Source organism: Pipistrellus hanaki, assembly GCF_964339955.1.
Source record: "Pipistrellus hanaki genome assembly, chromosome: 12".
Taxonomy (NCBI): domain Eukaryota; kingdom Metazoa; phylum Chordata; class Mammalia; order Chiroptera; family Vespertilionidae; genus Pipistrellus; species Pipistrellus hanaki.
In genome coordinates this window covers 15,499,000-15,515,119 of record NC_140514.1, presented here as the reverse complement: position 1 = coordinate 15,515,119, position 16,120 = coordinate 15,499,000, and the positions used below count along the sequence as shown (strand labels likewise).

At 43.4% G+C, this 16,120-nt stretch overlaps 1 protein-coding gene across 1 annotated transcript in view; it reads left to right on the top strand.

Moving 5' to 3' along the window:
* Positions 1 to 4,068, top strand: part of RAB10 (RAB10, member RAS oncogene family) — a 44,919-nt gene extending 40,851 nt beyond the window's left edge. Inside the window, exon 6 of the mRNA XM_084901417.1 lies at positions 1,596 to 4,068. Within this exon, the coding sequence (XP_084757543.1) occupies positions 1,596 to 1,679 (84 nt within the window). The 3' untranslated portion in view covers positions 1,680 to 4,068. The remainder of the gene's footprint in view (positions 1 to 1,595) is intronic.
* Positions 4,069 to 16,120: the final 12,052 nt, after the last annotated feature.

Here is a 16,120-nt window from a genome sequence, read left to right as displayed (position 1 = left end):
CAAAACAAAAGTTGTGCCCTTTCACATTTGCCAGCATCCTGCATATTACGTTTAATAGTTAATATATATTGAGTAATAGAAAGTTAAGTTAGGATATAATATATGTAGTGTGATCTTATTTTTCAAAATTATGTATGATACCAAATGCACATGTATGCATGAACACTCACACATCTTTGGTTGTGTTTGGCAAATAAATCTGGAAGGATAGTGAGTACTCCAAGGGAGTAAGAGGAGGGGGATATAGGACAGAATCACCACGTGGTAGAAGGTACTTTCTATTTCAGAGATAGGTGAGTCACAGTGAAAAAGATTCCAATATTTACAGAACTTCCCACAAAACTTGTTGAAATACCCTTGTCTCTTTCTGGATGTTTTTATTTCTTTCTGTTCCTACTGTGTTCCCTGATCTTCTCATTAATCTTTGCATATTTTAAAAACTAGTGCTGCCCTGGGTCGTGCGGCTCAGTTGGGCGCTGGCCTGTTCATCAAAAGGCCGCCAGTTTGATTCCCATTCAGGGCACATACCAGCTTGTGATTTTGATCCCCAGTCAGGCGAGTACAGGAGGCAGCTGATCGATGTTTCTCTCTCACATTGATGTTTCTCTCTCAAATCAATAAAACATATTAAAGAAAAAAATACAGACTAGTGCTATATAGTCATGATATAATCTGTGTCCCCATGAGGTAAATCTTCCTTATTATATAAAGGTTAAAAAGTATGGATGCACCAATAAAGACAGCTCTCAGTTTAGCATATCTTCCCCATGTAGGCAGGCCCAAATATGAGGTAGCATTCATTATTTTCATACACTTTCAATCTGGCAATATGAGTTAAAACATCAAACGTAAACTTGCTTAACAAATTAGATGTGATATACAGTAGTGATTTTTAAAAATATATTTTATTGACTTCAGAGAGGAAAGGATAGGGGGAGAGAGAGAGAGAAACATCAATGATTATAGAGAATCTTGATCGGCTGCTTCCTGCATGCCCTGTACTAAGGATGGAGCCCATAACTCTGTACCTATGTCCTGGCTGAGAATCAAACTGTGACCTGATTCATAGGTTGATGCTCCACCTCTGAGCCACTCTGGCTGGGCTACAGTAGTGATTTTTGACAAGCACTTTCTGTGCAGTGTTTTCTCTCCTGCGTTTATAAAAGAAAAGTCCTACCAGTCTTAATACAAGCTCCAGTCTTAAAGGCAAGTGACTACACAGAAAAGGGTTGTTTTACTTTCCTGAAGTTAGGCATGACCTAACATTGGTTTAATGCATATGCTTGATGATAATGCTTTTTAAGTCCTAAGTACTCAGGGCTCTAGACTAGAAGATAACAAACCCTTCTGCCAACTTGTTAGTAGAGAGAAGAGTTCAGAAGTTTTATAAAGGAGTGCTGGGAGGCCTCAGCGTTCACAGCTTGGAGAAAGCAGGCAAAGTGAAGACTGAAAAGAAAGCTTCCAGGTCTTTACTTTGCACGGGTCTCGTGACTGAAATTGCATTTTGTTACATTTATGAGAGTGTTTCTGTTGACTCTTGCTTTATCTGTGGTACTGTTTTCTCATGGGTGACTTTCCTTGTGTGTTTGTTCCAGACCCCTGTAAAAGAGCCCAACAGTGAAAATGTAGATATCAACAGTGGAGGAGGCGTGACAGGCTGGAAGAGCAAATGCTGCTGAGCGTTCTCCTGTTCCATCAGTTGCCATCCACCACCCTGTTTTCTCTTCTTGCTGCAAAATAAACCACTCTGTCCATTTTTAACTCTAAACAGATATTTTTGTTCCTCATCTTAACTATCCAATCCACCTATCCTATTTGTTCTTTCATCTGTAACTGCTTGCTGACTTTATAATTTTCTTCAAACAAAAAAAAATGTATAGAAAAATCATGTCTGTGACTTCATTTTTAAATGTACTTACTCAGCTCACCACTGCATTTCAGTTGTATTATAGTCCAATTCTTGTCAACATTAAAACTTATAGCAATCATTTCAACTCTATTCTGCAAAATGTATAAGAATAAACATTAGAATTAACAATTTTATTTTGTACAACAGTGGAATTTTCTGTCACGGATAATGTGCTTGAGTCCCTATAATCTATAGACATGTAATACAAAAGAAACAAACAAAAGCCAGGAAAACACTCATTTTCGCCTTGAATATGTAAATGGGTTAATTTTGTCCTGTGCCTTATGTGGAAAGGAACTTCTTTGGTTTTTCCTTTTTTGTTTCTATGGAAGCATGTGCAGGAGTTATCATCCCAACATAAACATTAAGATATTTGCGGTTTGCTTGGCTGTAATTTTCAAAGTAATCGATTGAGGACAAAGGATAATGCAGAAGTAATAGCTTTGGTTTGCTGAATCTCATTTTAAGTGGCCTTTATTCCTGCCACCCATTCTCCTCAGTTCTTCTCTCCTGGCCACTTTTCCTTGTTTGTCTTCCTGCATGCTCCTTTATTTGCTCCTCGCTCCCCCACCCCTCATGGTATGAGTTATTTAAAAATGAAAGGGGCAAACTAGTAGGTTTGTCAAGTTTAACATAAAGCACTGATTTAACTTGCTAAGTAAACGGAAAGAAAATTCTAACTGCCTACCAGTCAAATGTCAGTTAGTTGTGTCTTCCCCTCATTTTGTCTCTCCCCTAAAACTGCTGCCCCAGATTCCTTCGTTTGCTGTTTGGCTTCATGCTCCTCTCTTCTTCCCTCTTTGTTCCCTTCCTGTCTTAACTATTAAGTTTATGAAATGGAAGAGTTAATTGCATGCACTAGTGTTTGGAGGGTGTTGTGGTTTGTCTTTCTAATTAGGTGTATAGCCTATTCACTTTCCTAGAATAAATCTTTAACCTAAATTTGAGTAATCTCCATTTTGGCAACTCCTCTAGCAGTTCGGTAGCCCAGTAAAGGTGGTTTTTAAAAGGTGGGAAGGAGGAGTGGAATTTATTAACATGTTTGCCAAATATATTGAGATTTGGCCTTCGTGAAACACTTTTTCAGTGTTAAGTTATCTTTACCTTAAGATTTAGAAATACTTTAGTGTATTATTAATTTTAAGTCCTCTCTTCACGTCCCTTTGGAAAACTTGTATTACCATGGACTCAGAAAAAGAACAAAAGGCTTTTCATGGAGAGATAAGATCTCTAGCTATCTCTAACCCTGTCGGGTTTTTTTCACTTCATTTTTTTCTAGTTTTGCTTCATTGCTTATCAGTAGGATAGGGTAAGTTAATTTGCTATGCTGCTAGCATCCTAAGATGATACCTTTGTTGAAATAATTGTGAATAGCATGATTCATTTCTAGCAGAGGCTGAGTTTAGGACAGCAGCTTCCATTGAAAAGTCTTTTCTGTGTCGTGGACAGCATTTTAATGCCCTCTTGGCTCTCATAAACAGCACAGGGACAGATCTGCTCCAAACACCCATGCATTTTCCAGAGAGTGCCCTCAAAACAATTTTCTATGCCTCACCTGATGGTGGTTCTTAGTTATTTCCCCCCCTCACTTGAATTTTATCATTGTTTACTACTAATGTAAAAGCAGCATTGCCAAATAATCCCTAATTTTCCACTAAGAATAATGAAATGATGTTAAGCTTCTTGAAAAGCTTTGGGTAAACCTGTTGTCAGATTAATTTTGATGTGTTTGTTGCTTTCCTTTATCTAGAATGTGGCAGTAGCTTTTTTTATTTTTGACCTTTAATCCTTATTCAATTCAGTCAGTGACTTAAGGTTTGAGAGCTCAACACTGGGATTTTTGGGTAACAGACTAACAGTTTTGTTGTTTGCATAATTATAATCGGCATTGTACATAGAAAGGATATGGCTACCTTTTGTTAACTCTGCACTTTCTAAATATCAAAAAAAAGGGAAATGGAGTGTAAGTCAATTTTTGTATCTGTTTGAGTTTTATTTGCTTAATATTAGGGCGTTGCCCCTTTTTCTGTAAGTCTCTTGGGATCCTGTGTAGAAGCTGTTCTCATTAAATACCAAACAGTTAAGTCCATTCTCTGGTACTAGCTACAAATTCGGTTTCATATTCTACTTAACAATTTAAATAAACTGAAATATTTCTAGATGGTCTTCTTCTGTTCATATAAAAACAAAACTTGATTTCCAAATGTGTGGCTTGGTTTTCATTTATTTATAGAATTGAAGATGGAGAATTACTTCGAAAATAATGCAAAATGATTATTAGAGGACAAGAAGGAGGGAGATAACTTTCTAAACCTAGAGAAAACTGGGAAGGCAATTTCAAGAACTATCTTTGGTTAAAAAAAAATACATTAAAAAAATAGACTTATCTGTAGGACACTAAAAAAAATTCTGGTGTCAAAAGAGATACCACAATTCCTGTCCCTTTACAGCTAGCAATACTAGAATGTACCAAAGGCCAACTACTGCTGAAGTCAGCTGGTTACCCATGGGCACTAAGGCAGGCTTGGTATCCTGGAAGATGAACCCTCTTAGCGTTGACTCCTTACCTGAAAAACAAAGGTGTTTCTTTTGTGTGTGTGTGTGTGTGTGTGTGTGTGTGTGTGTGAACTATAGTGTGAAACATTTTTTTAAATCCTCACCTGAGAATATTTTCCATGGATTGTTGTTGATCCTCACCCAAGGACATTTTTTACATTGCTTTTCAGAGACTAAAAGGGAGGGAGGGAAGAGAGAGAAACATTGATGTGAGAGACATTGGTTGCCTCCTGTATGCATCCCAACTTGGGGGGCTGGGAGCGAACCCACAACCCGGGTATATGCCCTTGACTGGGAATCAAACCCAAAACACCTTGGTGTGTGGGCTGATGCTCTAACCATTGAGCACACGGACTAGGGATCCACTGGTTGTTTTTTTTAAGTGAGAAACAAGAATTGGTTAACTCCCATGTGTGCCCCAACCAGGATAGAACCCAAAACCCATGTAAGCGGGCTCACTGGGAATCAAACCCACAACCTTTTGAAATAATGCTCTAATCAACTAAGCCACCCTTTCAGGGTGAAAAATTATATATATATATATATAGTGTGTGTGTGTGTGTAAGGAAATGTTTAATTCTATATTAAGGCATTATTAGTCCTTAATAAGCAAAGAGAAATATTTGTTGACAGGATTGTCTGTGCTGGATGGGTGATAATGTAGACGTTTTCTCATACTGCAGTGTTTATAAGAATCGCCTAGAATGTTTTAAATGCTTCACCATTTCAGCTCCCTCCAACATCTCTGTTTTGTGTTTCTAGGTGGGGCCTACGATTCTGTTTTTTTAGATTGGTATAGGAAAATAGAACATAGTCTCTATATATAGATATGGACATATTTCAGAGAGAAACATCAATGATGAAAAAAAAAAAATCATTGATTGGCTGCCTCCTGCACGTCCCCCCATCTGGGATCCAGCCTGCAACCAGGGCATGTGCCCTTAACTGAGACAAACCCCGGACCCTTCGGCCCACAGGTCTACGCTCTATCCACTGAGCAAACTGGCTAGGGCTCCCCTTAAATGTATGATTACTTTTTAGGAAGCAAAAGCAGTTTATCAGCTAAGCACATACAAGAGCCAAACAGTTGGGATCAGCTCTTCAGCACTGTGGTACGGAAGAGCAAGCTGAGTTGGGCAAGAGCAGTTGAAAGAATAAACAGCAAGACTAGTTGGGATGGCTTTTGGGGGAGGAGGGACATGAATTGGTTCTTAGTTCTAGATGTTGGTTGGCTAAGGGTAAGGCGGTAAATCAGTCACAAGGGTATGTGAGAAAGCAGAAGTCTAGCTGGATAGTGTGATGGGGGGTGGGAGACCTGTGATGACTTCAGAGGGGCAAGAGCAGCACGTGTGAGGAAAAGTCTAGATGGGTTGGAAGAGAAACTGAAGGGTTCTAGAGATCACATAGGAAGTTACACAGATTTAAGTAGGACCCATCTAAAATGATGGCAGAGGGCAACCCAGGGTTAAAATTCAAGGGAGTATGTGAAGGGGAAAGACTTTCCTACTAGAAGCTCGCGAGGTGCTGTGGCACTCTGGTTCTTTGGGTTATGTCGTCAACAACCTGGTGAGGTAGTGCCCGATTTACATGATTAACCCGGAATAATTTAAGGTTGCACAGCCAGTTGGTGCTGGAGTTGGGTTTTGGAACCATGCCTGACACCAGAGGCCACTCATACAGTTTCTCAGGGTAAGGTCCTAAGGTTGGTCCTAATGATTATAATGGGGGTAGTAAACGTGTGCCAGAGCCAACAGCAGGCAGAGGGGTAGAGTGTAGTCTTATCTAATGTAACTATTTAGCCTGATGGGTGCCCTCTAACAGAGTGATGCCCTTGAGAAGTACTAGGCTCAGTTTACCACTGTTTTTGCTTTAAACCTTCTTACCCCTCCACCTTGCAGATTCTGTTTCCTCCTACTTCATCTTTTGGAAAAAGTAATAAAGGCGGTTGCTTTCCACAATTGTCTTAATTGGCGAAATTTTGAGGCGAAATTTGAGCAGGTCTTTGTTGAATGAGTAATAGCAGTGAAATAGCTCAAAATATAGGGGGAGAGGGGACAGGACAAGACAACTGGGTATAGTGTATGCCAGCTTCCCAGATGGGTTTGCGACAGTCTAAGTAAACCAGTGGTATAGTCTGACTCAGTTGAATATGAAGAGCTGTGGAGGGGAGACGAGGGGCCCGAGCTTTTCTGGGACACTGAGTTTAGGTCTGAGATTTCCAGCCTCAAGATAGAAGGAGAGGGGGTGTATTCCTACTGCAGCCAGTTAGAGAGAGCATAACCGCTGATAAGGAAAGAAAATCTCTAGCACAAAACACACAGTTTCTACCATTAGCGGTTATTTACAACATGAAATTGTCTCCAGTGCACATTCATTCAAATGCACACATTTGCTTGCATGCTGCTATCATTATTTGAATGTCAGTTAAAATGCAAGAGTAGGGCCAAAACCGGTTTAGCTCAGTGGATAGAGCGTCGGCCTGCGGACTGAAGGGTCCTGGGTTCAATTCTGGTCCAGGGCATGTACCTTGGTTGCGGGCATATCCCCAGTCGGGGGTGTGCAAGAGGCAACTGATCGATGACTCTCTCTCATCGATGTTTCTGGCTCTCTTTCTCCCTTTCTCTCTGTACAAAATCAATAAAAATATTTTTTAAAATTATTTTTAAAAAATGCAAGAGTAGGTTGTAAATCGGTGACATTGCTGCAGGGAGCTTAAGTAATAAAGTCTAGGTTTGTAACTTCATGGTGATTTGACTTGATATATACCGTTTATTGCTTCTGAAAGAAAGGGTGATTCACATTCTCATTAGATTGTGAAGTGGTCTCGGTTGTTCTTTTGACTGGAGCTAGAGACGAGTCAATCCGAGATTAAGCTCTCCTGTGAGCGCTGGCAGTGCAGGGTTTCAGGGCTACATGAAAAGGAGGGTCCATTGGCTTTAGACCCCAGAAGCGCAGGCAGCAGCGTGGCTATGACAGTGGAAATGAGGGGACTCACAGGAGAGGCCCTTTCAAACACCTGTGCCTCTTCCAAAGCGCCTGAAGGATTCCGTGAATGCTCTTACATTTCACGTCATCAAACACAGACACCGTTTGGGCCTGGGAGGTTTTGAAGACATGTTGGAGTGAAACTAAAGGGATAAAGATACTACCCGAGCCGCCCTTGCTGAGATGAGAGACAGATCTGAGGTCATCCATGGGGCACCGGCTACTGTTCTGTGCCCTTCTCAGTGGTCCACGTTCCTGCAGCTGTGAGGACACCACCAGTTGCTGGGTGCTGTGAGCTATTCGTCCTCTTAGTCAGCACAGGCTAAGCTCTGTTTTTCCTTCTAATGGGCCTGGATTGTTACCCAGGGAATAAACGTTTGAAGGAAACTGTTTAAAGATCCTAGGATAGGTAGGGATGGCTTTTCCAGTGTAAGTTCTCGGTCACTCATGGAGGGGATTACATGGATATTTTTAAACTTATTTTCTAATCACAGCTTTCAGACCTTAACCACTGCTGACCCTTCCTTCACTGTTACCTACTCCCGTCCCGTCAGTTTTCTCATGTTATCTCCCATCTTCCCCTTGGCATTCCCACTGCCTCGTTTTGGTGCTAGTCCCTCCTCTCTGCACCGCCACGTTAATAATGACCAGCTGGATCGATGATTCCCTCTCAGTGATGTTTCTAACTCTCTATCCCTCTTTCTTCCTCTCTGTAAAAAAACAATAAAATATATTTTTTTAAAAATAATGATCAGCTGGCATCGGTCTCCCTCACACACTCTGGTCTGTCTTGCACAGATCAGAGTGCTAACCCTCCGAATACCCACTCAGAAGAATCTACAGCCAGGGTCTGTTATGGGCCCATTGTAGGCGGTCACTTCAAGCATCCAGAGAAGCGGAAAGCAGTGCATGACCCTGACCCAAACGCTGAGGATCTTCTCCAGCCCCCGACCCACTGGGACAGCCCTAACTTCCAGCCCAAGCGCCACACAAACCCACTCAGCTGTTCGTAGGCCTCCAAACAGGTCCGGCGAGGTGGGCATGGGATTAGAGTATGTGCTTCCTTGAGGGTGGTTTTGCGTGAGGGGTCCCAAAAGAGACATTTCAAAGTTATTCACGTAGAAGCACAGAAACAATGGACAGGGCTTACGTAAAGGCAAAGATAAGCCTTTTTACTAAAGAAGTTATATCCCTGGTGTGGGACTCTCCACCATGACCTGTCCAGTTAGGAATTTATGATCAGATAACCCTTTGAGGTTACTCTCCATGGAACCCCCTTTTCACCCACACTCCTAAGCAGACACTACCACTAGTAACTAAACAGTGACCGGGACTGGAATAAGCTATTGTGTGTATAATATAAATTATTGTGAGCTGAGGCATTGGAGTTCCCCAAACCCCTTATCTGCCTGAAAGCATAACTTCCCAAAAGAACTCATTTGTCATAAAACACCCTCTGGGGAGCAACTCGGCTCTTCTTGGAGAGATCTGCACCACACCCAAACCCTGTCTCCAAGTCCTTGCCTCATCTGTTCTCAGGGTCCATTTCTCTCTCCCCGAAGTCCTCTATTTGAAGTGCCCTTTGTGCCCCGGGCCTTGATAAGAAGCCATCTGTCCTTCCATGGTGCCCCTCCGCCCTCCCCTCCCCTGTGAAGGTGGCCCATCAGCCCCCAGTTCAGGAGGCACCCTCTTCTGGGAACTCCCAGATACACAGTTAATAAAAATCTGCTTTTCTTTTGCTCATCTGTCTCTGGTCAGTTTAATTTGCAGACCTCCAAACACTGCACCTAAGAGGGCAGGGAAGGTTTTTCTCCCCAAAGAGAGTAAATAAGGTCACGTTTCTCCATAGAACTCTCTACGAAGAAATTATAGTTAGAATTTTAATATTTTGCAGCCTCTAAGGAATGGGTGGATCTAGGCATGATCAATGGCTACTAACTCACAAAGAGAGAGATCCAACAAAAGAGAGACACCCAGGCATTCATGTGCCGTAGTGTCTCGAGCACTGTCCTTCCTATGGTGAGGCAATGCCAGAGAATATCAAACCTCTGTTCTAGATCCAACTTCCAATCTATAGGAAACCTGAAGACGGAGGGACAAATTAAACCGCATCAATTAAAAAACCCAGACTGGAAGTGCCCGGCTAGCTCAGTCGGTAGAGCATGAGACTCTTAAAAAACCCAGACTGATCGATTTTGCAGGGCAATTGATTCAGTGTTTCCCATAATTAAATTTCAATGGGGAGTGAAAGAGAATATAAATTAACAAAAAGACTAGAAGGAAAAAATGATCAGGCAAAACTAAAGCATGCGGAGTTTAGAGAAATACAGAGGTAATATGCTATAAAGAAAATTAAGAAAATGATTAACCTCCAAGTCAGGATAGGGATATTTTTAGCAGGGACGGAGGAGCCAGAGAGTTATAAATGGAGCTTCTGGGATACCTAATCCTACCTTCTGGCATGGATGTTGTTTACAAAAGTGTTTGCCTTATAACAAGTCATTAATCTACATATGTGTTTTATGCGGTTTTAAATTTTGTATTACATTTACACTTTATAGAAGGCTCTGTGTGTTTAAAATTATATGGGGGCCCTGGCCTGTTTGGCTCCGTGGATAGAGCATCGGCCTGCAGACTGAAAGGTCCCAGGTTCGATTCCGGTCAAGGTTATGTACCTTGGTTGCGGGCACATCCCCGGCAGGGGGTGTACAGGAGGCAGCTGATCAATGTTTCTCTCTCATTGATGTTTCTAGCTCTCTATCCCTCTTTCTTCTCTGTAAAAAATCAATAAAATACATTTTTAAAAAATAAAAGTAAAAATAAAAATAAAATTATATGGGGTAGTCCACACTCACCAGGACCACAGGAAGAGTTTCAGAGTCTGTGTGGCCAAGCCCAATGCTCACAGTCAGGCTTGGCAGGGTCAGCTGAGGTCCTGCAGGCCCCGCTGTGAACATCATGGCCCACGAATGGTCACTGTCGCCTCTGGAGACAATAGAGCTGCCGCCAAGGCCGAAATCCCGGCCGACAAGGTTGATACTGTGTGGTCTCTGCTTCTTTGTCTCAGTAGTTTCTGCCCAACGTTTGGGGTGGTTTGGTTGGTGAAGCCCAAAGTAAGTGCCCATGTTCCATATGCCAGGGAAGTGGGGGAGAGAGAGATTCAGTATTGGGGGTTGAGAGCTGATCCTAATGGGTGGACGAAAAGAATGACAAATGTCCCCCACGCCCTTGATGCTCAAAGGTAACTGCATATAAGCGTCACCAGGGAAGTACTTTAAAAAAACACCAGTGCCATGGTTGTACGCTAGCCCAATTAACACAGAATCTCTAGGATGAGAATGGACTGTTTGGTGGTTTTTTGTTTTTTACTTCCTGTGTGATTCCCATGTGCAGCCAAGTTAAACCAATTCGTGACCTGGTGCACAGATTCGTGCACATTGAAAGGAAATTAACTACCACGTTTCCCCGAAAATAAGACATCCTCCGAAAATAAGACCTATTTACAGATTTTATTCTGAGTGAAATATAAGGCATCACCCGAAAATAAGGCCTCCCCTAGGCTGTCTCAGAATGCTATTGCTAAACATGAGAGATTTGGTCCACTGATTCTGAAAGAAATGGAGTCACAAGAAATTCACCAGGAAATTCAGGAATTGGATTGTTATGATGATGTTCCAGAAGATGATGACATGATTATCATTGAATAAATGAGTAAATTCTTGATACTGTAGGATTCACAGTTTGTCTGGTTTGTGTTGACAGCTACCGTACTACCGTACCATATACAGGTAATAAATTTCCTTTATTTTCATTTAACAATAAATGTGTACCGTATTCTTCATGGAAAAATAAGACATCCCCTGAAAATAAAACCTAGCGCATCTTTGGGAGCAAAAATTAATATAAAACACTGTTATTTTCTGGGAAACAGGGTAGAAGGTGGCAGGACTGGGCAAGACAGCTGAACCCCCCCTGGAGCCAACCTCTGGTGGCCCCTCCCCGGCTGGCGGCATGGCAGCTCAAGGGGCACCGCAGCTCAAAGGGCGTCTGCAGTGAGTGGAGTCCCTCAGCCTTGCCTGTGGGGATCAGGCTGAAACCCGCTCTCTGATATCCCCTAAGGGGGTCCTGGATACAAGAGCTCCATCCTCTCTGTTTCTGGGTCTGTCACCTGAGGACCACCACTGCCAAGTCATGGCAGCTCGGCAGCTTCTATGTTGAGCATCTGCCCCCTGGTGGTCAGTGCTTATCATACCTACCGGACAGTTGGACAGTCAGATGGTTGCTTAGCCTTTTATTTATATAGATAGCAATAGATATAGATATAGATATAGATATAGATATAGATATAGATATAGATATAGATATAGATATAGATATAGATATCTGCACCCTTGCCATGCAAAGTGTGATCTTCAAATTAGCCACATTGGAATCAACTGGGAGCTTGTTAAGAATACACAATCTCACCTGGTTGGCGTGGCTCCGTGGTTGAGCGTCGACCTATGAACCTGGAGGTCACTGTTTGATTCCCAGTCAAGGCATATGCCCGGGATGTGGGCTCAGTCCCCAGTGGGGGGCGTGTAGGAGGCAGCCGATCCATAATTCTCATCACTGATGTTTCTCTCTCCCCCTCTCCCTTCCTCCCTGGAATCAATAATATATATATATAATTTTTTTTAAAGGATACACAATCTCAGGACACACACACACACAGCCCTGCTGAATTAGAATCTACATTTAAACTTGGCAAAGGCAGTTACACACCCTTTTTCCACCAGTCAGAACGTTCCCCAATCCAGGGCCGCAGAGAAGCGCCCTCTCTCCCTGCTCCACACCGAGAGGGGCACTTGGACCGAACCTGTGTTGGGCACTGACGGCAGCGTACCTTCCTGGTGGTTGTCCTCTGCCGGCTCGTCTGCTGACCAGGCTGTACACTCTGGCGGGCAGGGACCCTGTCTGGTCCGCTCTGTGTCGTCACTCTGCACGGCTGCCCACGCAGCAGGAGCACACGTGGTGAGTGAACCAGTGACTTCCTCAGCTTCTTCCTGTCCAACAGATTCAGCAGAGGTGGCACCGGCCTCCTTGTTCCCGCCCTCACTCTCATGCACTCACATGTGTATTCCAATTTAAAAGCAACCTCTGCTACAACTTGGAAAAAACCTTAAAATTCAAGTCTAAGTCTATTCCGACCAACTACCTCCAGGCCCAGGATCAAGGGGTGTCTCCTGTGGCTCTCTGTTGCTAGGAGATGGGCTAGAACAGCGTTTTTCAACCGCTGTTCCGCGGCACACTAGTGTGCTGCGAGATGTTGCCTGGTGTGCCGTAGGTGCAGACAAGACAAGAATTTTATAATTTTTCACTATTTGTTTACTTAATATTTCATAATAAAGTAATTATAAAATACTTTCTTTGTGTTTATTTGATTCCTATTCAAGAGAATTACTTTATATATAGTCAGTATAGGCACAGAGTTAAATTTTTTAACATTTTCTAATGGTGGTGTGCCTCGTGATTTTTTTCATGAAACAAGTGTGCCTTTGCCCAAAAAAGGTTGAAAAACACTGGGCTAGAAAGCCCTGGGAGACTCGGTCCAGTGTGAAAACTCGGTGACTCCGTGGTTCCGCTCTGCTGGATTAACCAACACTCCTAAGACTCCTGGCTGTCGTGGGGCTGGCAGGGGTGGGTATGGAGCAGCTATGAATTAAATATGGAGTCACGGAGCCGCCTTGGGGCCATTCCTGGGAACTGCACGTCTCCTGTGCGCCACCACACACTTCCTCAGAGCCCATCCATCTGAGATCCATCGAGAATTTATGACAGCGCTAGCTGGTTTGGCGCAGGGGGTAGAGTGTCGGCCTGTGGACTAAAGGGTCCCGGGTTTGATTCCAGTCAAGGGCACATGCCCGGGTTGCATGTTCGGTCCCCAGTTGGGGGCATGCAGGAGGCAGCCAATCAGTGATTCTTTCTCATCATTGATGTTTCTATCTCTCCCTCTCCCTTCCTCTCTGAAATCATTAAAAATATTTTTTAAACATTTTATGATAAACATAGCCACAAAAATTAAATTCTTTCCAAACCCCCACTAAAATGAAGAAAAGGAATTTAAAAAGCATAAGACTATGAAGACAAGGCAAGAGACATCTGTGAGAATTAGCAACTATTGAACTAAATCTTTTTTTTAAATATATATAATTTATGTTGATTTCGGAGAGGAAGGAAGAGGGAGAGAGACAGAAGCATCCACGATGAGCTGACTGTTGAAGGACAGAAGTTACACCTCCATGTCTCAAAGGAGGATGCCAATAAAAAGTGAGCAAATTTGCCCCGAATCCCCAGAGTTCCCGGATTCAGGGGCACCGGTTATCATGGGGAGGTCAGACATGTGGCAGGCAGTGGGTTAAAAATGGGTTGGGTAGGAAGTTTGTGTAAAATGGTGGGACCCCCAGGTGTCCCCTCCTCCCCCTTGCAGCCAGGAGCTTGTTATCTGCAGAAATGGAATGACGGGGCCTCCAGGCTCAAGGACGCCAGGCCTGGGGAAAGGTGGGGATGAGGCAAGGGTCCGAAAACATGGAGTTCAGAGCACAATGGCATCTCGAGGGATGGCCTCCTCAGATTCGCTCCTTCTCCCTTCCCTAGAGTTCTGGCAGCCAGGCACACGTGCCCAGGTAAAGGATTAGGAATGTCTCCTCTGGAGAACCTGGCCTAAGAGGAAGACTCACAATACCACTGGCTGGAGCTTTACCAACGCAAAGGCCAGGTCGTGGCAGAGTACTCTGTGTAGAAGGGCTTCAGTCATCAAGGCAGATGAACACGCATAAAGCTTCCACTCTCCCTAAAACAGAGTAAGTCACCCTAACATGTAGAAAAGTATAGAAAAACTAAGAAAAATCCACACACCTGACACCCAGAGTCAGCAGATATTTGCATTCAGTCAGACCTTCAGTTCTTCATCTTACAGCTGCTGAGTGTTACAGCTGATGGGCCGTGTGCTTTCACCTTAACATAAAAGAGAGAATAAAGCCCTAGCCGGTTTGGCTCGGTGGATAGAGCATCGGCCAGCAGACTCAAGGGCCGATGGTTTGATTCCGGTCAAAGGCATGTACCTTGGTTACACTCGAGTAGGGAGTGTGCAGGAGGCAGCTGATCAATGTTTCTCTCTCATCGATGTTTCTAATTCTTTGTCCCTCTCCCTTCCTCTCTGTAAAAAATCAATAAAATATATATTTCTTAAAAATCTTCCTTGTTTACCTCTGGGTCCCTCAGCCTGACTGTCTAAGTCAGAAATAATGTTAAGTGAGCGAGTGAGTGACGGTTGATCAAACTTCACAGGTGTGCTTTAAGTCTGACAATAAGGCTGACCAGCTTCCCATGCCCACTGCAGACATCTGAAAATGCAGGATAAGTATAAATCGGAGACGCTGGCTCACTGAATCTCTCTCTGTCCTAAAACACTTTGTCTTTCACCATTGGATTGCCTTTGCTCCTTTGTCAAATATCAGCTGATTACCTGAAATGAATACAAAATAATATGGACTGTAACAATAATTGAAAAATAAAAATTTTTTTTAAAAATCATCTGATTGTGTGTGTGTATGTCTATTTCTCAGTTCTCTATTCTCTTCCATTGCTTTATTGCTCAGATTGAAAATTATGGGACAATCTGTTGGCAAACAAGGCAAATCTGTTAGATCCTCAGTTGATGCGTTGACAGTTTTTACAGTTTTGCTTCATCATTTGCTGTCACTTGGGCACAGATGACACCAAGTCCATCTGAAATGTCTATTCAAGCAAGTGTGGTTCTGCATGGTATGAAACACAGCACAAAAATCTCTGTCTTGCCCTGGATGGTTTGGCTCAGTGGATAGAGTGTCGGCCTGCAAACTGAAAGGTCTCAGGTTTGATTCCGGTCAAGGGCACATGCCTGGGTTGTAGGCTCGATCCCCAGTGTGGGACTTGCAGGAGGCAGCCAATCCATAGTTCTCTCTCATCATGGAGTTTCTATTTCTCTCCCCCTCTTCCTTCCTCTCTTCTTTTTAAAAATAATTTGTTTTTCCTTTTATTATTATTTTAAATCCTTATCTGAGGATATTTTACCACTGATTTTGTGTGTGTGTGTGTGTGTGTGTTTAGAGAGAGGGAAAGACAGAAACATCATGTGAAACACAGATTGGTTGCCTCTTGCATGAGCCATTGAGGGGGAGGAGCCTGCAACCCAGGTAAGTGCCCCTGACCCTTCAGTCTGAGGGCCCACACTCTATCCACTGAGCCAAACCGGTCAGGACGGGATAAAGTCTTGATGTTGGCCATCTCCCTAGGGAAGAACCCACGTCCACCCCACACAGACCCAGATGAGCTTCAGTCTACTATCCATCCAGGTTACCCCAAAGCCACACCTCTGTGGGGTGAAGGAGGAGAAAGCCTGGGGGTGCTGGGCCAGGCCGGGTGTGGAGTTGGCACTGACTGGGAGGCATCCAGTCCCGGGTCGGCTTCTTCCTTGCCTGTGACCTTGGAGCAAAGCATGTCTGCTCTTGGGAGTCTTGGTTTCTTTCCTCTGCGAACGATGGAGACTGAACAATGACCTGAACGGTGTCTCCTCTTGCTGAGAAGCTGTGTCCATCTTGTCTGGTGTCATTTCTCGTGTGTGTGTCCCTAGGGCAGTGGTCAGCAAAC